This window comes from Verticillium alfalfae, genomic scaffold, assembly GCF_000150825.1.
Source record: "Verticillium alfalfae VaMs.102 supercont1.1 genomic scaffold, whole genome shotgun sequence".
NCBI lineage: Eukaryota > Fungi > Ascomycota > Sordariomycetes > Glomerellales > Plectosphaerellaceae > Verticillium > Verticillium alfalfae.
In genome coordinates this window covers 1539657-1561106 of record NW_003315038.1, presented here as the reverse complement: position 1 = coordinate 1561106, position 21450 = coordinate 1539657, and the positions used below count along the sequence as shown (strand labels likewise).

The 21450-nt window shown below is 57.0% G+C and overlaps 8 protein-coding genes across 8 annotated transcripts in view; 4 read left to right on the top strand and 4 right to left on the bottom strand.

Annotated features, from left to right (window-relative positions):
* VDBG_00475 (conserved hypothetical protein) overlaps positions 1–291 on the top strand; it is a gene marked incomplete at both ends in the record, with an annotated part of 1400 nt that extends 1109 nt beyond the window's left edge. The window contains one exon of the mRNA XM_003008748.1: positions 39–291. Within this exon, the coding sequence (XP_003008794.1) occupies positions 39–291 (253 nt within the window). The remainder of the gene's footprint in view (positions 1–38) is intronic.
* Positions 292–3466: 3175 nt separating this feature from the next.
* On the top strand, positions 3467–5462 carry VDBG_00474 (conserved hypothetical protein; the record flags this gene model as incomplete). The annotated part of the gene is made up of 2 exons (XM_003008747.1): positions 3467–4531; positions 4588–5462. 2 exons carry the CDS (start codon positions 3467–3469, stop codon positions 5215–5217), a joined length of 1695 nt encoding a protein of 564 aa, XP_003008793.1.
* Positions 5463–6340: 878 nt separating this feature from the next.
* Positions 6341–7444, bottom strand: VDBG_00473 (conserved hypothetical protein; the record flags this gene model as incomplete). Its single annotated transcript, XM_003008746.1, has 1 exon — positions 6341–7444. One exon carries the CDS (start codon positions 7442–7444, stop codon positions 6341–6343), a length of 1104 nt encoding a protein of 367 aa, XP_003008792.1.
* Positions 7445–10680: 3236 nt separating this feature from the next.
* On the bottom strand, positions 10681–11345 carry VDBG_00472 (conserved hypothetical protein; the record flags this gene model as incomplete). Its single annotated transcript, XM_003008745.1, has 4 exons — positions 10681–11028; positions 11088–11162; positions 11222–11260; positions 11319–11345. 4 exons carry the CDS (start codon positions 11343–11345, stop codon positions 10681–10683), a joined length of 489 nt encoding a protein of 162 aa, XP_003008791.1.
* Positions 11346–12059: 714 nt separating this feature from the next.
* On the top strand, positions 12060–12898 carry VDBG_00471 (vacuolar transporter chaperone 1; the record flags this gene model as incomplete). The annotated part of the gene is made up of 2 exons (XM_003008744.1): positions 12060–12226; positions 12300–12898. The coding sequence occupies 2 exons, from the start codon at positions 12193–12195 to the stop codon at positions 12665–12667; spliced, it is 402 nt and encodes a 133-aa protein (XP_003008790.1).
* Positions 12899–13190: 292 nt separating this feature from the next.
* On the bottom strand, positions 13191–13919 carry VDBG_00470 (conserved hypothetical protein; the record flags this gene model as incomplete). The annotated part of the gene is made up of 1 exon (XM_003008743.1): positions 13191–13919. One exon carries the CDS (start codon positions 13917–13919, stop codon positions 13191–13193), a length of 729 nt encoding a protein of 242 aa, XP_003008789.1.
* Positions 13920–14289: 370 nt separating this feature from the next.
* Positions 14290–15686, bottom strand: VDBG_00469 (C6 zinc finger domain-containing protein; the record flags this gene model as incomplete). The annotated part of the gene is made up of 3 exons (XM_003008742.1): positions 14290–14626; positions 14782–15482; positions 15615–15686. The coding sequence occupies 3 exons, from the start codon at positions 15684–15686 to the stop codon at positions 14290–14292; spliced, it is 1110 nt and encodes a 369-aa protein (XP_003008788.1).
* A 5011-nt stretch (positions 15687–20697) lies between these two features.
* Positions 20698–21450, top strand: part of VDBG_00468 (conserved hypothetical protein) — a gene marked incomplete at both ends in the record, with an annotated part of 1756 nt that continues 1003 nt past the window's right edge. The window contains one exon of the mRNA XM_003008741.1: positions 20698–21397. Within this exon, the coding sequence (XP_003008787.1) occupies positions 20698–21397 (700 nt within the window). The remainder of the gene's footprint in view (positions 21398–21450) is intronic.

Genomic DNA, 21450 nt, shown 5'->3' with positions numbered 1-21450 from the left:
TCCATCTTCGGCTACTTTTACAATCTGAGCGCCGCAAGCCGGCCGACGGTGCGCCGGGGCCGCTCGGCAGCCAACGCCGAGCCCGACTACAACGTGGACCCGCTTGTTTTCAGCATCATCAAGGCTCTCGCATCGTTCCTGGTGCTCGGCCAGCGCGTGACGCTCGGTCTCGTCGAGACGGACTCGATAGACCGCATCAACTCGGCCCTCTATGGCGGGTGGCAGGGCGTGCTGACAGGCGCCGCCATCACTGGCCTCGTCAGCGTGTACGACGCTGTTTTGAGGAAGTAACGCGCCTCAAGCCCTTTACAGTACGCTGCCGCATCAGCCCCGCACGGCAGGTTGGTAAAGGGGAAAATAGACTACTAGCACGGGCACCCGACAAGCACACGCGTCCGCTCTACCTCGTCAACAGATTTAGTTAAAGCGTCCTCCGCGGGAAGAGACAGCTATGAGGTGGAGACGGCTAGCGCGCGCCACGGTGGGAAAGCGGCGTTATGGGCGTTGTCGGCGTCTGGACGCACGAGCTGTGATGCTGCGGAAGGAGCGCGCAGTGTTCGGAGTGTTTGATACCTTGTCTCGTTCTTCTTCATGCTTGCTTTTTTCTCTATTCTTCTTCTTCTTCCGCTTCCTCATTCTTCGTTTCTTGCTGGATAATTGGTGCTTGGGTCATCTTGTCTTGTCTTGGCTGGTTCTATTCTGCTAGTGCGTATAGTGTACATGGGCAAAGACGGCTGGTGCTTGTGTTGGGCTTGAGTGGGAGGGTTCTCATCATTTGGAAAGGGTGGGGGACTGGGCAGGACTGGGTGATTGAATTGGACAGGCTGAGGAGGTCTGTGAATTTTAGTTGGCAAAGTGTTTTCTTTTCGGTTGGGCAACTGGCATGCAATTTTGATTTGGTTTTCATGGATGAAAAGGCGCCCGAAATGGTGCACACGGACCTTCACAAAGCAAAGACGAGAAAAATGAAAGAAAGTCGGGACGCGATTCCTGGAAAGTGGCTGGCGGAATGAGGCTGCGGCTCGTTGCTTACGCTGGGCCGGCCATCCCGCACCTGGCTGCCACGAAGGCCGACCGATCGTCTGATCCATGGACCACACCTGGGCTTTGGTTACTTTGACGTTCCAGCCGAATGGCTTGTGTACCACGGCCCGTTGAGGCTCCTCCTTCTCCTCCCACCCCGGAGTCGGACAATGGCCGGTATGCCGCTGATACGATTCATACATTTCCCCTGGCCCCATCTGAAAGAGCGACGTGGCTCGACCGGGGCGCCGGGCAAGCCGCGAGACGAGAGCCATCTCATCATGATGCAACACTTGCGCGGCTCTCTGCAACTGCGGGCCCCCACCCCTCCCCAGCACACTCCAAGACAAGGTTGGCAAGGCAGGTAAACGGTGGTGGTGGGCAGGCGGGTGTGTGGGGGCGCCCAGCCAAGCCTGAAGCGAACAGGAATTGTGCACATCTTGGTTTGGGTGAGATTCGGATCGTCTACGGGATGCACTTTTTCTGCGCTCATCCATATTGTGCTCGAGCGATCAAAGAGGCAGACTGACTCGAGGGGTGGATGGAGGGAGGATGGAGACAGGTCGAAGGGGGGGGAAGGGTGGTTGGAGAGATGTGTGGAATGCGGGCTCCCTTCACCTTGTGCCGTAGATCTGGAAAGGAGAGAAGAAGGAGAGCAGGGCCGTGTTAGATGAGTCCATTCTTTTCTCCCCTTCTCCGCCGTCTCGTGCTATGATATGACGGCAGCTCAAGTCGGGGAGGGCTATGGGCGGCCCTTTGATCACTGATGCGAGGGTTGGCTAGTAGGTACTTAAGGGAGAGCGACTGTTTGGAGGCTCCGCACGTCCTGGACTGTCAGCTCTGCCACACCAGCGCTACCAGCAGACCTGCCTCATATCCACGTCCTCGAGTACCTAGGGACATGGAGAAGGTGGGTATGGAAAGAAACCAGCAGACATCCGATGTTCAAGGCAAAATACCTTACTTTTCAGATCTGCCCATCTTGAAACCATGAGTCTGACTATCGAGAAAGAAGCTCCGCCTGCCGCGCCCGCCCCGTCTACTGCGCCTCGTGTTCCATGCTGGGCACCTGTCCTTCTGTACACCCCTGTCGCCTCGTAACGAGCTGGGATTGGGTGCTTCTTCAATCTGCATCTCACTCATGCTGCAGCAGCTTGACATGCTGCTGGAGCCCACCCCCCTGGCGGCTACGCCTACGTCAGTGCAGAGCAGGAGCAGATCAGCGAACCGTGAGCTTTCGACTCGAACAGTGGGCTATGGATTGGCGGATAGTGAAAACCTAGTGAACGGTGGAGTGCAGAGCAGGGACAGACAGACAATCTGTGTTCTTTTTCTTCTTCGTTTGATTCCCCTTTTGTGACAGGAAGAAAGGGGGCCCGGTCTGGCTGGATTTCTCGTCCCGATTCGGTGCTGCTGCCCTGACGAATGCAATTCATCCATCTCATCTCTCCCTTTTCCTCTCTCTTATCTCTCTCTCACGCGTCCCTCGTTCTGGAGGGGACGAATTATCGAACCTTCCCTACGTTCTTCGTTCCACCTACGTAGCACTACTTACTACCTGGCCTACGCGATATTTTCCTGACTACCTACCTACCTTACTTACCTAGACCTAGGCAGTTGGCTGAGCTGCTCTTCCCTTGCCGTGCCTGACTTTGGCTTTTTTTCCTCCTGCTTCTCTCTCCTACGTTTCTTTCCACTCATCCCTGAGCTTCATTTCTCCTCCTGGCTGAGGTGCAAAATCATCTATTCAATACAAACCTCCGACAGGCCTGCTAGTGTCCCTTTTGCGTCTCGAGTGCGCACACTGGTTCCCGTCTCCTGGCTGCTTTCTGGCGGTGGTCCCGGAGTCCCCCCTCCCCCCCGTTTCCATCGAATCGAATCGAGCTAAGGTCCTTGACTGCGCGGCTCTCTTGGCTTGAGGGGATTCTCCACCTCGAATCCCATCCTGCATCCCGTCACCTTGCCTCATCTGGCGTGCCTCACCAAGAAACCCATCATTCATCCAGAAATCATCCCGTCACTAGGAACGGGCCACCACCACCATCTATCTACCCTAAGTGCCTTGTTGCGGTCTGCTCATCCCCACTCGCGGCACTCTGCCATACGCGTCACCAATCAAGGAACTGCACCTTCTTGGAATACCACCCCCAAACAACGTGCCCTCTCTTTTGTCACGTTGACCTAGTGTCAGACTTCGCCCATTTTTTGCATCTGAACATTCCTCTGTCAGGCCAACATCACTTTTCCCCTCCCCGACCACCGCCCATTTTGAGTTCCATCAAACGCAACCTCCCATAGCTCTCTACACTGACGACTTGGACGCTGACTCCGGATCCCCTTGTTGACGGCCAACACTCACTGGGCCCGGCCCTCACGGCTCTCAATGCCCTTCGAACCCCTGCCCCTCCCCTCCAAACCCCCCTCACCACTCGGGACCCGGAGGATGCTCTCCAACCCGTACTCCCGCCGCTCTTGGCGCCCGATGCTTCTCATGACCCTCGGCCTGCTCGCCATCTTCAGCTTCTACAACCAAACGCAGGTCCGAGAGCAGACTGTCCATGTGCAGCGGGCCATCACCGATGGCCTGCAGACCATCTATCAAGCAGGGCGTACCCACAACAACACCCTCTACCAGCAGGGCACCGAGGATCACGTTGTCCGCGAATATGACTTCGGCACGAACCCCTGCCGCGACTTTCCTGACACCCAGGGTATCCTCACGGTCATGAAGACGGGCGCCACCGAGGTCTTCGACAAGCTGCCCACACAGCTCCTGACCAACCTTCAATGTCTGCCCGACTTCCTGCTCTTCTCTGACCGCGAGCAGCAAGTCGGCCAGTGGCATGTCTATGACGCCCTCGCCGACGTTTCCGACAAGGTCAAGGCCGACAATCCCGAATTCGACCTGTATCGCACACAGGCCGAGTGCCCCGTCGCCCAAAAGTCCTGCCTCAACACCTACCGCGGTGCTGCTGCTACTGCCGCATGGAGTCTCGACAAGTACAAATTTCTTCACATCATCGAGCGCGCCTGGCAGATGCGCCCCAACCAAACGTGGTACCTCTTCACGGAAGCAGACACCTACATTGTCTGGCCCAGCCTCGCCTACTGGCTCCAGACAAAAAGCCCCGTTGTCGACCCCCTCGAGGAGCCTGCTTATATCGGCAGCGGCGCCATGCTTGCGGGCATCCCTTTTGCCCACGGTGGCAGCGGCTATCTCCTCAGCGGCGCCATGGTTCGTAACCTTGTCGAAGGCGTCATTGGATTGCCCGAATTCTACGATGATAAGGCGCGCAGTCACTGCTGCGGCGATCAGCTGGTCGCCAAGGCTATTCTCGAGAACGAGGGCATCAAGCTGCAACACGCGCACCCCATGTTCAATGGAGAGAAGCCTAGCACTCTGCCTTACGGGCCCACGCATTGGTGCGAGCCGATTTTGACCATGCATCACATGGACTCGGAGGAGGTCAGCGCCATGTGGCAGTTTGAGCAGACGCGCAAGAAGAATGTAAGTCCAGGCCTCTTGGTCAGTGAAGAGTTTTGGCCCACTAAAACCGTTGGCAGAACACCATCCTCATGAAGGACCTTTACAAGGCCTTTGTTGCGAACAAGATGGTCGCTGCACGCACCCACTGGGACAATCTCTCGGAGGACGTCTGCTACATCGATCCAAGCCCCTTCGTTCGAAAGAAGGCGGACCCCAAGACCCTGAAGCGCGAGAAGAAAGACGCCGACAAGAACTCTATCGAGGCAGAGGCCCACACCTCTCTTGCGGCCTGTGCAAGAGTGTGCGAGTATGAAGGTGTCGAGGAAGCCTACGAAGACGCTATTGAGGAGGCAGAGAATGAAGCAGTAGGCGACCCTGCTGCCGCTGACCAGATCGACGGCCAGGGTGAAGCTGGCGGCCTCAACAAGCAGACGAGCTCGCGCCGCATGCGCAGGCAGCTTGAGCAGAAGATGGCGGCGCGCAACCCTCTCGACCGCCGCTGCTTCCAGTACCGCTACCACAACGGTATCTGCTGCACCGGTCGTAGCTTCAAACTGGGGGCCCCCCGGCGCGAGGCCAAGGGCAACATGATAGACAAGCCAACTGACGTGTGGCATAGTGGGTGGCACCTGCAGGGTATCCAAGACTGGATCAAGGCCAAGGGAGAGTGCGATGGGCCTAGGTGGAAGATTCCCGACAAGCTATAGCGATGTCGCTCTCCTTTTTTCTTCTTTTTTCTTTGCATCTTTCTCCTTCTGATCCGGTTGGGTTGGACTCGGCATCTATAGACATGGCCCGGCGTTTGGTATAAGGACCAGGAAGGAATACTGGACTGGCGGCGTCATGGGAGTTTTGGGCTAGCGACATGTTTCTTTTCATATGATGCGCCTGGGCGGACCGGGCTTCTTCTATAGCTTCTTCCAGCAAATAGAATGGAAGCGAGGCATCTACCTGATGTCGTGCCGAATTGTGCTCACCCATCCGCCTTTTGCACATACGGTGTTACTTAAGACATGGATCCAGTAAGCGGCTGAATAATGCCTTGAGCATGGTGTATATATGCATGGTCCTACCAAGGCGATACGGCAGGTTGTGTGACGGCGGCGGCTCCCAGCACTACGTCACGCAAAGTAAGTGTTCAGAACCATGTGGTATTGAATTGAGAATCTGGTATTCCATTCATGTCTCAAGACGAACCTCCTCTTGGCAGGTGGTAGCTCACGGGGCGTCCCCCCTCCCCGGCCCTGACTTTCCCGAGACGCGCGCATCTCATGCATTCCCCCTCCCGCGTGTGCCATGCAGCGAAACGCAAGTAAGCAAGCCACACACCGAGACTTCACCCCGTCCACTCACACGCCGCGCGCGCCCTCCCCCAACCGAAACCCAATGCTCGCTTACAGCCAATGCCGCGCGTGCTGTGCCTGGAAGATCAAAAAAAAAAAAACGCAAAGGGGGGGTAGGTTGTGGTGGTTGGTGTCTGCGTGTGAGAAAAGCCAAAAAAACAGCCGCGCCTGGTGATCGTCCAATGTGTACTTGGACCGCGCTCCATAGATGCTCCCGAGTTTCTCAACCATCTCATCTGTATCCTGCTGGATCCATGCCGACAAGAAAATGGCGTTCATGCTCTTTCGTCTTTGCACCTTGATGCACCGCATATATGCGTCTCTCATTTGAAATGTACGAGTCCATGTGTGAAAAAAATCTCAGATATATGCCCATCAAATGGTTTGTTATGTGTTCGTGTCTCGTAACGACCCGCAAACGCCTCGCTCTAAACAAAGTCAAATCGTCAAAAACTCGCACCTGGCAGCAGCCGCACCCGCGAGCCCCTCACGACCTCTGCTCGGGTGGCGTCCTGCCGCCGCGGCTCGTATGCCGGCCGCAGCGGTGCGGCTTCTTGGGGCTGCGGAGATGGCAGAACTCCTTGGCGTCGTCGGCGGCGGGCGGGCCGTACTTGGCGCTGACGGAGCAGTACTCGTAGCCGTGGCCGGCCGAGGCCATCCAGTCGCGCAGGTGGCGGTGCAGCTCGCAACGCGAGATGCCGCACTTTCGGCAGTAGACCTGGCCCTTGACGCGGAGGCGCTCGAGGGCCTGAATCTGCGCCTGGCGCTCGGCGGCCGAGGACGGCTCGGGGTGCGGCTGGCGCTGGACGGGGGCGGGGGCGGGCGTCGGGGACGACGACGACGACTCGGCCCGCTCGTCAATCTTGGGCATGCGGGGTGCGGAGGAGGGGTGGACGAGGGGGCCGGCGCCACGCCATGCCCATTCCAGGTCGTTCGGCCCTTCGCGGCGCGTGGACAGGGGGACGGTGCCGTGCATGCGGCGGTGGATGTCGTAGAACTGCTTGTTGACGAGGCCGAGGCAGGTGCTGTCAAGGGGGTCGAGAAAGTCAAAGACGGCGTAGTGGAGTTCGGGAGGCAGATCGGTGATGAGCATCCGGCTCGAAAGGCGATGAGTCTGCGAAGGCGGCTCGTAGTCCATAACGGAGTAGGAGCGGCGAGGAGGCGGCAGGGGAGGGCGGGGCCGCTGGGCTTGCTCGGCGGACGTGGTGTGTTCGGCGGGCTTCCTGGCAGCGGCATGTTGGGCTGCCAGAGATCGGTCGGGAAGAGCTCGATGTGACATGTCGCCAGTGTGGGAAGACGTTGTTTCGGGCGGTGTGGGCACGCTCGACTCGGTGACCGGAGAGTCGGTGGAGGACCAGCCGCGGCGGGGCGTCCGCCAGCCGGCACGCTTCTTGTTGAGCTCGTGCATCATGGCCGTGTGCTCCTCGCGTGTCATGGTCTTATTCTCGGGCCGAGAAGCGACGCTGGCGCCCATGAGGATGCGGGCGGCGACGGTGGCAGCGGCAACGCGTGAGACGTCGTTGATGGGCGAGTCCTCGGGTATAGTAGAGACGCCATGATTGGCGTACGACGAGGAAAAGACTTCGACCATGGTGGCGGTGAACTGTCGACCCTCTATGTTCGTGGGGAGAGAACACCAGCTGAGGTCTGGCGTGGAGAGATTGGTAGTAAGTGGTGGTGGCGGTGGTGTTTGTCAAGTTCAATCAGATTAGGGCCAATGCGAGAGTGACGCTTTGGCTCGTGTCGTAGTGTTTGAGGTGATCGTCAGTGCAATCGAAGTTTGTTTCGTAGTGTTCTGCTTGTAGCTTCACTAGCAAGCTCATGGATAACTAAGGTAGTGAGAGAAGGGGGGGGTTAAATAAGGACTGGGACTTGAGAGAGGCGAAAGGTGGGCTTGCCTTATATCAGGCGGAAGGACGGCGGGGGGGGGGAATCGTGGGGTGTTGTCTTTTTGGGTGAAGCGTCATTCGGGATCCCAGTGGCAGTGACAAGTGACGAGCTAACGGAGGATCAACGGAGATGAAGTATTCGTTAGCACAGGGACCGCCGGGGCGGAAGATCAGGAGCGGGAGAAGGCGGAAAGAGGGGAGGGACAGAGGGTGAACATGGTAGGGAGAAACGGTGAAAGTACGTCGTGAAGAGGGAGGTGGTGTGATGAACCGGACCAGGGACCGACAGCCAGCCCTGAACCACAACTTCCACGATGGTCCCCTACTTTGGTGCTGGCCCAGTGTCGCCTTCCCTGGAGGTACCACATGGATAAACGGGGGGCAAGAGCGACGGGGGAGGCAAGGCGTGGCTTGCCACGAGATCGAAGCCCACTTTCTTGACGTCGACAAAGATCGTGAGTGGGCATCAAGTCGGCCACGGTGGACGGTCTGGGTCTAGCTGGACCCATATCGCCCGCTTAGGCAGGGGCAGGGGACGACCAGTTCTCTGAGTGACCTAGGTACCTCCGAGTCACCGCTAACCGGTCTGCCCAGACCGACCGTTTCCCTTCGTCTGTCCGAAATCCTTCCGCGTCAGTCGCAAAAGCTGTAGCAAAATATGTTCAATATCTGCAATGCCTACTGCATGTAGATGCAGGCAGATACAGAGACGCGGTTTGGCACTCTACCAAAGAACAGGCTCGGACATCGGACAGAGTCGCGTCACCCTCGGCTGGTGGGTGGTGCAACCACCCAAAACGTGGGGTGACACCTCTCGAGACCTGTTTATCGTCACATTCGAGCAACCAGTCACACCAACCCAATAACGTATTCGAGCTTTCGAGCTGCGCTTGCTTGCTTCATTGGCGGCGGCCCATGTCAAGGAAGAGTAGTTCTCGGCTGGCCTCGAGCCACCAAACGAGGAGAGTTCCCGAGCAGACCTCATCTCTTCTTAATTACGAACGATGCATCTGTCACGAGTCGCTGCATCAGAACATGCACCCAATCTGCATCACCCATCACCGACAGATCATCCCACGCACCTTCTTACACCCTCACGCAGGCCAGCACTCTATCTGTCTATTCCTAGCTGCCCTGTCGGAGCAGCCGTGGCTAGACGAGTCGCGAGTCGCTGTCACCGCAGGCGAGACACCGTCCTTCCAAGCCGATTCGTCCGTTTGCTCGTAACGCCGAAACGCCCTCGGCCTAGCCAGCCCTCACCAGCTGAGGCCCCCCCGTGCCCTGATCAGCGTCGATGCTGCAGCGCTTCCGCCCTGGCAGACAAGACGGTCGCTCGCTCGATCTCCCAGCGGGGAGCGGCGCCACGGCGCGGCCGCTTGTGTTGTGTGACAACCACCACGCCAGAAGGGGCCATTTATTGTGTGACCTTTGTTTTTTCTTGTGGCTGCTGATTTTTTTTTTGTTCGGGGTTCGGCGAGTGAACCGCGACTAGAACCTGGCCGAGGCTATGAAGTCTCAGCAAGTCGAGGTAATCGCTATGCTGGAAGCGCTTCGATGGCACCACGACCTAATAATTGACGCTGCTCTATCTTGCAGGGCCAAATTGATTGCTATGATCAGATCATTGCGATTGCCCGTTTCGCCACCGTTTCTACCGGATACCTACAACACGCAGTTGCAAAATCTCCACTCCATCAGCGTCAGATCCTCTGCTTCGAGGCCATTCCGTCACCAACCAACACCCGTTTAGGTGTTGATCTTCTAGTCATGTACATGTACAGTAGACCTCACACGAAGAATCTCAGGGTCCCGCCATGACGTCGATCCACTCCTTCGGCGCAGGGAATTGCATGGGATCCATGCTGTGCACTGCATTTGTCCCATCCACACTCTGCTCCATCAGAGAGGATCCAACGCTCGCATTCAGAAATCGTATGTGGTGGTGGCATGGGTGGTGGCATGTGTAGGAACTTGAGTTGAAAGACCGCAAAAGTGCAAGGCGGCGCTACTGCACACACGCACCGACGAGCGGGCGACCCTCTCTCTCTTGGCGCATCGTATGACGTCGATGATACTGGTGTGATCCTTTGCTGATGTCTTGACGTGAGGCTCAGAGACGATCGCCTTGGTCCCACGTACAGTGCCGCCTAGTCAGATTTTACATCCTTGGTGCCTGCTTGGACTTGGTCTGGAAAGAGTGAGCGAATGATATGTAGTATTTCAATTCACCGCGGCGCAAGTCAATTGTCCGCAGATTATGCAGCTTTCTGCCGTTCCGGGGAGCAAATGCATCACTGGCATCATGAGACTGGCTGAGCGCGGTCGGGCCCATTCCTCTGTAGCGTTCATGCGCCTGGCCTCGCATGAACATAGTTACCAAACCATGGCATGAACAATGCATCTCACGGGTTGTAGCATAAGAGAGGGGGTAAACAAGAAGCATCCGTGGTTCATTAGACGTTCGCAAACTCCCGGCTAGGATGGATGTACAACAATGTGAAAAGCAGCGTCGTGACAAGGCAAGACCACCTCCCCTGCCCCCCTTTCCTTTCCACCCGTGAAATCAATGGCCTTAGGATCGAGATAGATTCAAAGCCGTATACTCTCGATTGCATAGGCCAAAAAAAAAGAGAAAGACAAACAAGCTCCCACGAGCCTGCTCAATCTCATCTTGTCCCGTCCTTGTGCCATGCTTCTTCAAAAAGGGGGTATCTGCTGACTGTCCATGGCTTCATCAAATCGTCCACATTCGGCAGGCAGGCGCTCGTAATGCGCTGCCCATTCTTCTCCTGGGGCGGCAGCGGGGGAGACCCCTACCGCCCTTTCTTCTCTTGGCGGGGACGTGGCCTCGCGCTGGTGCTTTCGGCGGTTACCCTGTCATCCGGAACTGGCGTACGAACTGGCGCGCATGACCGGAGACAGCGAGCCGCGAGGGCGCTCAGATGGCGATCCAGATGAGCATGATGACCACGTCCATGCCCTTGCCCTCGCCGCCGTCGTATTTGTAGGACCACATGCCGTCCTTCTTCTCGTCCCAGAACGCGCCGGTCGAAGAGTGCATGCCGCGGCGGCCGACGTGGGGCTTGCCGTCGGTGGCGGTGGGTGCTGCCTCGGTCGAGGTCGAGATGTGAGGCTCCTCGGAGGATGCCTCGGTGCCCTTGGACTTGTTGAGCGACGACGTGGGAACGAGGTGCTGCACGATCGTCGAGTTGCACGCGAACTTGAAGCTCGGTGCGGCGGCGCCGGACGGGGTCGACTCTGAAATGACGGCCTTCAGGACGGAGGACTAGGGAGTGCGCTGTTAGCGGAAAGCAAAGCGAAGGGAAATCGTTTGGCAGCTCGTACAATGATGGACGAGTTCCATTCCGCGGTGAGCGCGTGATCGTAGAACTCGACGCTGCCGATGGCACTCTGGCAGGCCTATTCATGGGGTCAGTTGTTTGTTGCTGGCGCCATGCCATGTGATGGGGGAAACATACATCGGTCGCAATCTGCTTCAGGCGAGTGAAGGCGATGGGCTGTTGCTCGGTCAGTCACGAGTTGTGGGGCGTGCGATCATCTGCTGGCGATGCTCACAGGAGTAGGTCCAGTTTGAGCGGCCATTTTGTTGGTGGTGTGGAAATGAGGTAGTAAACAACGAGGATGGTTCCGTGATCTACAGGGTCAAGACAGCTCGAGAGGGGTCGCAGAAAAGGCGATTGTTGGGTTGCGGAACGTAAATCTGCGGGGAAGGAGCTCCAGATGGTGTTGTTGGTATGTAGGGGTAAAAGAAGGTCAAAAGGGTGGTGTGGTTGTGGTGAGGCCAGAGATTAATTCTGTTTGGCATCCCGCGTCGCATCAACCCCGGACAGCCACCACCCTGCAAGGCAGCGCGAGGGGCAACCGTGACCGGAGATGAGGTTGGATTAACTAAGCAGAGGCATGTGTCACATGATTTAATCATCGAGACGTCTCCTGATAGCGGGAAAGCTTCGGCTCAGCAGTGCCGTCTCGAGGCCCTCGTGCTCGTCGATTGGCCAACCATCATGGGTGCTGACTGCACGTGCCCTTGTCTGTTGCTGTTGCAGCAGGTCAAGAAAGCTTGAGGAGGCGCCCAATTGAGTGCCAAGTGGGACGGGGAAGCTCCCCAGCCTTGAAGCTCTGCCCAAGACCCGCGACTACTTTTGACTCTCTTTTTCACCCCATTGAGCGCCGACTATTTCCAATAAATTCCTCCACAGTATCCCGTAGGCATTGACTCGTCTCTCGTGGCTCTCCTGAAGACAGAGACTGAGAAAAGGATCGAAAAGAAAACGGACCGCCATCCACAGATTCCCTAGGCTTCGACGTTTCGCCAAATCGTCAACACTACGTCGTCGGGGTAGACATATCGTCATAACCCCCGCCAACTGAAAACCCAAAACATCCTCGATCCTTTGGCCATAGGCATCCCGATCACTCACTCGCCAGAATGTCGAGCCAACCCCTCCTCCAGACTGCGCCTGGTACGTCTTGTCTGCACTTGGCCGTATCTACCATCATCGTCAACTGACATCTTTTCCTCTTCCTTTGTTCTAGGCAAGCGCATCGCCCTCCCGACCCGTGTCGAGCCCAAGGTCTTCTTCGCCAACGAGCGCACCTTCCTCTCCTGGCTCAACTTCACCGTCATCCTCGGCGCCCTCGCCATCGGCATGCTGAACTTTGGCGATCGCCCCGCCTTCATCAGCGCCTTCCTCTTCACGGGCGTCGCAATGTTGACCATGATCTACGCCCTGGCGACGTATCATTGGCGAGCCAAATCCATCCGTGTACGTGGGCAGGCTGGTTTTGATGACCGCTTCGGCCCCACGTTCCTGGCCATCATCCTGCTGCTGGCTGTCGTCGTCAACTTTGTGCTGAGGATAACGTACTCGTCCAACGAGCACAAGCACCACGGCGGAGCCTAAGTGCTCGACAGAGACAGGCAGGTGGAGTTGCAGTCGTGTAGCTCGGTGTGGCAGCGTTGAGGGGATTCCAAGAGGCAATGGATGTGTGAGACGAAAGCGGGGGCCCCAGGATCATGGTGACGAAGTCAGGTTTTGAATGGAAGAGGCAGGAGGACAGGCGTGAGGGCGGGGTGTACAGTAAGATTGATGTTACGAGTTCACTGAATTAGACAGAATGCATTAGCAAGGAGCAAGGTTTTTGCGACAGACAATCGTGTCAACCTGTACGGCGTGTGTTGTGGTGTGTTGTTCAATGATCAGGTTTGTTGCATTGTTGCAACCTGTCGCTCTTCCTGGCTGAAGCAAAAACTGGTCCCCTCCAAGAGGACGCTTTCCATTTCGTCATGTTTGATACATGCCCACCCCGTGATACATTTGCCTTGAACGCCCCCCAAAAAGATAAAAATATCAGAACCTAAAGGCCGACCGCTATCCGTTCTGCCACAGCAACATGCCGAGTCCTCCTCGAACAAACTCAGTCTCGTCACTCGCGCAATTGCACCGACACGCCTTCTCGCGCCTTGAGTTCCGGCACGGGCACCGCCGATAGGAAGATGCTCAGAGACATGGCGACCCTCGTAGATGGGGGCGGCACAACCGCCCTCTCGAACCGGCTCTCCATGACCTCAAAGTCGTCGTCGTCGCTCCCCTCGGACGCAGCGTCCGCCCCCTTGCCGGGAAACACCGTCTCATCCACGACCTCCTCAGCCTTTGTTGCCCGTAGCGGCACCGCATAGAGCATGTTGTATTGGAACCATTGCCCGCCCGCGCCCGCCTCCGCCTCCGCCGCGAGGTTCCGCTTCAGACATTCGGCAATGGTCAGCATCTTGCACACCTCGTGCGGGCGGGCGTGCAGCAGCGCCACGGGCGGGCGGGGGTCGCCGTCGTCTTTCCGGAGGTGTCGCAGCAGGTACGCGACGCGCTTTTGGATCTTGGATGAGGAGAGAACGAGGGCCGGGAGGATGTCGTATTTCGTCTTGAGGTCGGCGAGGACCGAGACGTGCGCCGCGGAGAGCGGGACGGTCGCGGGGGCCGACCCTGCTGCGGTGCGGGGGCCGCTGTTGTCGGTTTTAGCGCAGCTGTTGCTGGCCGCCAGGGTTTCGTCTGAGGAGGTTTTCGGCTTCTTGGCTGGCTTGGGTGGTTGTGCTGGTTGTGCTGCCTTGCGCTTGCTGCTGTGTGGGAGCTCCTTCGAGAGGCCTTGTGTTCTCGCCATTCCGCTCAATGGACGGTGTGCGCCCTCTGTTTCGGTGTGTTTTTCTTTACTTCTGGCAAGCTGAAGCAATTGATAGTTCCCGCGTGGTGTTTGCACCAGCAGCGAAAGGGTATAGATCGGGTGCCGAGTTTGAATTGTACCTAGATTTTGAAGATGCGGGATTGAAAGTCTGCAAGGAAGCCTGCCACTTTTTGGAACCCCACCACCAAACGCCGGGTGGAGCTTGGACCCTTGCGACGTGGGTGCTTACCCCCAGACAAAGGTCCCGTTGTGTGGAAGAACATGCCAACCTCCTCCTACATTACCTTGGAGGACGAATGTTTGTTTCAGTCTCACAGCCTGGCGTGCCTCGCAATCGTGTTCTTCACGTCTACATAGGGCCCCTATCGACCATGATCTGCTCCTTTGGCCACTTGAGCAGCTCCGCCAGCTCTCGGTGATGTGACAGCTGAAGATCAATCTCGGCCATCAGTGGCTTCGCCCAACCCCTGCTGTACCAGTAGCGGCCCTCTAGTATGTTGAGAAATACGCAGTAATAGGACAGGAGCAGGAGAGCGTGAGGGTTTAAGGCCTCAATGTCAAGCATGATCCGCTCCGGAATGACATACGGCCAGAACATGACCATGCCGCTCTCGACACTGACGCCGGCGTGCGCCAAGAGGCGCGTGACCTTCACCAACTCGTCTATCGCCTTGAGGTAATCGTCCCTAAAGTCTGGCCGCATTCCGGTGTCAAATGCAGATTCGAGGCGCTTCAGCGCTTGGGTATACATCCCGAGGCAGGCACGAGTTTTCGAGGGGTGGGTGTCTATCACAAGTCAGTCTGGCCGCCGCTGGCTGGTTCATGAGCGGATGCTACGTACGGGTTCATGGGGTCGTCTACATCTGTGATCCAGACGCTCCATATGATCGGTGCAAAGCTCGTGCGCGGAATGTAGTGCACAAACTTCTGCATGATGGACTGGATGCCGCGCACAAAGCTGAACAGCTCCAATATGGACGGAAATGGCGTCAGAAGCCGCTGGTTTTCCGAGCGTGCCGGCAGCAGATACACATACAACACGACGATGCTGGCGAATGAGAATATGGGTTTCCAGTTGTCGCGGTTGACGTCGAACATGAGCGGCGTAAAACCTTCGAGGCCGAGCGACTGGTGGTAGGCCGCGAGAGTAATATACGTCTGTCGCTCGCTGGGCACGAGCTGCGCTTTATGGACAGCGGCCACGGCGAGCATGCCGTGCATGACGTACGAGTGCTTGTAGCCCTCCTGCGGGACGGTGACCCGCCAGACGTGTCGCATGTCCTCGCGCGACGTCAACGTGTCGCACGTTGATATCGTGAAATGATGCATGAGCTCCAGATCCCGACTGTTCCAGCCAGGTGAAGGGGATGGCGCCGCCACGGGCCCAGTCAGCCTTGGATCAAGGGCAATGTCGAGATGGATGAAATCGGTGATGGAGGGGGCCGTCACTGATGCCACTGCAGACGGAGGTTCCCTGGGCGTTCGAGTGTCACTGGAGATGTCTGTGAGAGCATTGCCACCCGCAAGGCTGCAGGGTATGCCCTGACGTGTGCAGTGAAAACATGATGGATATGTCTCGTCGCACTGGAGATACTGGTCAGCGCAGGCTTCTTACGATGCGGCCACGATATGATGCCTGTAAATCTCAACTCTCAGTATATGTGAGCTACTTACCTTGACCTTTCTACGCTTGCAGTCTTTGCATCCTTTGCGAGACTTTGTGTGAGATCGTCTTGAAGTCAGCATTATACCAAGTATACCCTTAACGTCACATGAATGCGACGAAGCTGTGGCATGCTTGAGAGAAATACGCGGGTTCGGGTCCAGCGAGGGTTATGAGCTTAAAACAACTGTAAAGCGGTGCCTGGTACTGCCTAGATAGCTGGGAATGGCTTGTACCTGGCTCGGTTTTGTCGTTTGAGAGTGGGTCTCCAACCCGAACCCGAGGGTGGCCTCCGGAGGAGTCGTATAGAAAGCGAACTGAACGGTGCCGTCACCTTCTCAAGATCCCACCCAGTCAGACTGTTTGGCGTAGAACCAGATTGGCTCCCGTGTCCTGAAGTGCCATCTGCTTACGTGAGACGTGAAAAAGCCGGTTGGTGTCTTTTTCCTTCTGACACATTAGACAAAGATATTGAGTAACCTATCGCAGATAGTCGTATAAACGTCGTACCCCCATCCTTTCCAGGCGATGCCTCGCTCCAGGAACAGTGCCTTTAAGGAGATGCTTTGCATATAGGGCAGCCCGATTGATTTACAATGTGTGGCCAACATGACATGTGGCCCTCCGCACCGGTAACAAAGTCTCTGCTCATTTCGTTTTTTTTTGCACTATGAAGCTTGCTTTCAGCAACGCCACCTGTCCAGCATGGCTAACAAGCCCGCAACGACGCACACAGCCGAACAGTTGCGCTCAGTCCTGCAATGTAGTTAATCCAGATCCACAGGCGTTGACTGTAACATTGCGGCTCTATGCCAGTCAGTCCTACCGAGGGGAGACCGCGATTGGAAATGCAGCAATGGCAGATAACATTGTCCCGACCTGCCACGACATACCCAACAGGTCCGATATTCAGTGGTCCCACCACATTCTTGATGCTGCCTACGCTTATCAGACGTGCAACCCAACTTGCCTTCCAGGCATCATTGGCGCCTGTCGTCTCCTTTCCCATGACCAACTTCTTCCGTTTGCAGCTGTAACGCCATACTAGACGAGGTCGCGTCACAAAACAATGAACGAAACAGGTAAGGGCTCTCTGCCATGGTGGGTTATGTGGAGCGGTCTTGAAAGCCGCCGTTCAAAGGCCAGAAGTCCAGATTCGGGCCGCCGCTCTGGCTGTTTGACGCGGGTAGGGAGCTTGGGCCAGGGCTTCAAAGCTCGCACTGGCGGTCGATCATATAATGGGAAATGGGGTGATTGGAATGCATCCTGACAACCAAAGGCATTTCGATGCCCAAAGGAAATGCCATGAGAGTGCCATGTAATTTGGTGCTGTGCCATAGCGCTTTCTCAACAACAACAACGCCTTTTCTCACCTTACGAGTGTCGCTGAACAGAGAGGCATGTGCATCCCGCCTACCAGCTGTAGTTCATAGCGTGCAATTTGGCCTGCAGTAGCCTGTCCGGCACAGCCGAGCTTTTGTGAGCGGCTCCAGGATTGGTGCTGCAAGTGTGATTGGCCTCTGGACATTCAGGCCGGCGCAGAACCAGCTTCGCGGATCACGGAAGCTACCCGAAGCCCTGGCTCGACTCGCTTCGACACGTCAATAGCATCGACGATAAGTTGCGAGGATCGAGAAGCCCCATCCGCGTGGAAAGCTTCGAGATCCCACTCCGACCCCGGCGCTGCGACTCGTGCTGCAAGCAGCCTGCGAAGGTTTCCCAGATAAAGCCACGCTCCGCATGATGGTGACACAAGCCAGCAAATAATCGACTTGCAGTCAAAGCACAATGATGAACATCGCGAATTGACTCGGTGCCAGGTAGTGTGATTGGGTAAACATCATCTTGTTGTGCGCAAGGTCGCCGGTGAAGTCGCCGTGCATGGTACAGGAGATCAAGATCGTGTTGCCCCTCGACCGTAGGCACTGAGGGGCCAAATGAAGGTTTTGGCCTTTTGAAATCCATTGCCCTGGCTTCCTTCCACCTGGAATCAGAAGCAAGCAAGGGAGGCCGATGGTCAGCTATCTGCCAGGTCATCTCTCGAACCATTAGGCATGAAATGAGGGATCCCGGTCTCTTCCATGGATCGAAGACGTGTGGAAGGCGGAGGCCCCGGCCTTCATTTCAGCTCGGGATTGCACCCTCGTGTTGAAGTACCGCGCTATCAGAGGACGGGCATCCGAGACCTGGCGTTGCTACTCTGGGCTGGGTGATGTGTCACGTTTCGAGCAACGATCCCTGTCTGCAAGCCCAGAATCCACACAGCTTAAGGCGAGGCAACCTGGGAAGATGCAACATGTGTCATCCTGCCGCCTTACGTCGCGAGGCGATGATCCCTTCAGTAGGACGTTGATCTGGTGGCACAGTACTATAGGTTGCAAGGTGGGCGAAAAAAGCAGCCGTAGAATGGACCATAAGAGCGTGACAGGACGCAAAGATCTGGACGTTCGCAGTTTCGCCTTGGTCCAGGCCGCGTCCTAATTCGAACCGGTCTGTGACGAGCGCGATGAGTGGGTTGCAACCTCCTCATCCTTATCCACCACCACTTGTCAATAAGTCTTGATGTAGCTGTCGAGGTGAGAAGAAAAAAGGGAGTTACGGCTGGCAATGCAATGTGATGGTCAACCGCATTCATTTGCAAGGCAAGGAGGCAGTGCCCCTCACCCCCTTCGGAACGACCCCTACCTCTCTCCTTTCTTTCATCTGCTTCCCTGGGCGGATGGCCCTTGCAACCATGCACCCCAGATACAGTGGAAAGTACGCGTTGGCGCATGGAGGGGCAAACGTAAGACGCGCAGGTATTGGCATTTTGTATACTAGGCAGTTTGTGTTTACAGTACAACAAGAGACAAACATGAAACGGTATGGATCGCATCGCTTCATGCTACCCTGGAGATCGGCCGTAGAATCACGACGACGGGGTTGCGTCAGACCAACAGAAGGAAGATCCGATTCTCCATGTTCGTCTGCGCCTGTGTGCTTCCTGCTGCCCATTTCCTGCGTTCCTTCTTCACTGGAGGAGGGGGCCGGAAAGGGGGGCCGCAGAAGGAAAGAGTTGCTGGGTACATCTGCACGATGCCAGTTGTGCCTCCTGGCTCACTTCACTACCATGTACGCACTATAGGTGGGTGCCTACCGTCTGTACAGTGAGTGAACGGGCACAGGTAGTTGGTGCCGAATATGGAGACCACTAGGCACCGCTAGGGGAGCAGCTATCTGCACGACACCATCATTTCGAGCAGGTTGGCAACGAAGCCGGGACCATTTATCTCCAGGCGGTTTTTTTTTCGTTTGGGTAGCTTCCTCCGCATCCAGCTTGCGCCTGGACTCTGCTACTTCGCTGAGAACTAATGCGCCACGTCCTGCCAAAGTGCACTGTTGAGGGCATCGCAGATTACCCGTATCATTGATGGAGGGGAAGGAAGCTCGACCAGTCGCAGCTGCCTCGCTGTCATAATACACCAACCGGGCCAGACAAGAAGGCGACGAAGTGCACTTGTCTCTCGGAAGACATTACTTCCCATTCTTCCCTGACAAGCCTGGCAAGCCTGGCTCGTACTTGTCTCTCCATCATCACGAAGTGGGAGGAATACGCCGACCAACCATGACGACTCCCCACCCACACGTCCCCTAGGGGCCCCCCTCCCCCCCTTGCAGCCCTTGGCCCCAGGTCGCATTCACATTGGGTTGGAATTCGCCATCGCAGGTAGTGAGTGAGTGGGAAGAGAGGCACGACCTCAGGGCGTAGGACTCAGGACCCAGGCAGGACCCACACCACCTGCTCGACTGGACCACACCACACCTCCACCACAACGACGACTGCCCAGTGAAGGCATCTCACCTCAGGAGCGCCCGTGGGCCCCAACTTCCCATGAAATCGACTGGCTCCCGGGCCTCGCACCCTACTCAACCCGTCCTACCCCAAGGCCTGCGCCCTCCCAAGCTGCTGCTATCTTGCCTGCCCGTCTGTCCTGTCTGTCCACTCAGTCCCCCCCCCGTTCAAACAAAGTCGCTCACTCGCCTCCCCTTTCAACTCGCCATACCTACCCCCTTCACAACTCACTACACTCCCTTTTCTCCCCAACCCCTCCCAAACAACGACAATCACGACGACGACGCCCTTTGGAGCAGATCAACACCAGCCGACCGACGACACTTCTTCCTCTTTTTATTCTCGCCTCTGCGACTCAACTCACTTCTAATACTTTTTGCGCATTTCTTGTCGCATCCTCCCTCACCCGTCGCATCGAGACTTTAACTAGTACTCGGTCCTGTCGCGTCGTCGTGGATTTCTCGCTGCGCGACTGTCCTTGACACTCTCCTTACTCCTGCCGTCATTCCACCCCTTTCTCTGGGCCTCTGTCGACACCTCGCCCGGCCCTCTCACTCTCACTCTCCCTCTCCCTCCCACGCCAGGCTCCCAGCGACCCGCTCCCAGCTTGAGCTCGGCCCCTGCCACCCCTGCCATCCGGGTTTCCGTTGGGTTTGGGTTTCGAGAGACCCGCTGCCGCGCCACGCCACGCTACGCTACAGCTCCGGCCACATCATCGCACCTGCTGCCTTCCCACCAGGCTTCTCCTTCCCCCTTTTGGTCCGCCTGCCCAGCCTGCACCAGCCTGCACCAGCCTGCACCGACCTGCACCCGAACCTGCAGTAGACCCACAGTTTACGTCAGCCATCACCACCGTCGCCTCCCTGCCCTCCCCCCCTGGTGCTCACTCATCTCACCCTGCACCCCGTCTCACACGCAATCCGCTTCATCTCACCCGCATCACACGTTGGACGACTCATTCACCGAAGCGTCCTCGTCGCGTCAGACATCGCCCCGAACGACCATCTCGTTCGTCTCCCGCTCACAGAGCATGCTCACCTCGTTTCGCTTTTGGGCTCTGAACGCGAGCACGCTCTCGACACGACACTCACTCATGCAGTCTCTGACGCATCGCAACACATCTTTCACCAGCAGCACAGCCGCCCCTTGGCCTCGACTGCTTCATCGACGCCAGTGCGACCGACCAAGAGGAGACTGGAAACAAGTGACGATTTTGATTTCATGCAACGCTCACCGAACCGCCCGCCACCAAGCGGACCAAGATGGATGCCCCCATCGCCGCCGACGTCACCCCCTTGTCGGCCGGCGCAGTAGAGACCATCATTCAGACCGAGCCCGCGCCGTCCATTGTGATGCCGACTGCCCCAGCTGCCAACGACCTGGAGAAGGCACGCGATGCTATTCACTACCAGTTTGGTCTTGAGATTCTGCTGAAGCATGACGAGTTGCGACTTGTTGACCAGGAGCTGGCCAAGTGCCAGGTTGCACTCGAGCAGCTCCGAAGGTGCCACCTCATCCCGTATCCCGTTACCTGTCCCACACCCGAGCAGATGGCCACTCTCAGCAGCGGCAAAGGCCCCGCTGTGCAACCTCGTCCCGGTGAGATGGTGCCAGAATGGGCTCCGCCTTTTGGTGTTGTCGATGGTCCCTACGCGCGTCACTACGCCAAGTGGCTCATCCCCGATCCCAAGTTTGACGGCATGCAGCCTGAGTGGCATCCCGTCATGGAGACTGTTGGTCGCAGGACGTCGGCGGAAGGTCGCACGACTAGGAACAGCATCGTCGATTTTGCCAGCCTGAGCAAGCCACGTTCCGGCAGGGGCATGTCCCATCACAAGCTGCAGTCTCTCTCCAACGGCTACCCTCAGCCCAAGGAGAAGGCTGGTCCTTGTGTGCTCAAGCGCTCCGACGGTCAGACGGTCAAGCTAGTCTGCATCGATTGCCAAAGGGACAACTTCTCCAGTACTCAAGGCTTCATCAATCACTGCCGCATAGCCCACAGACGAGATTCAAGA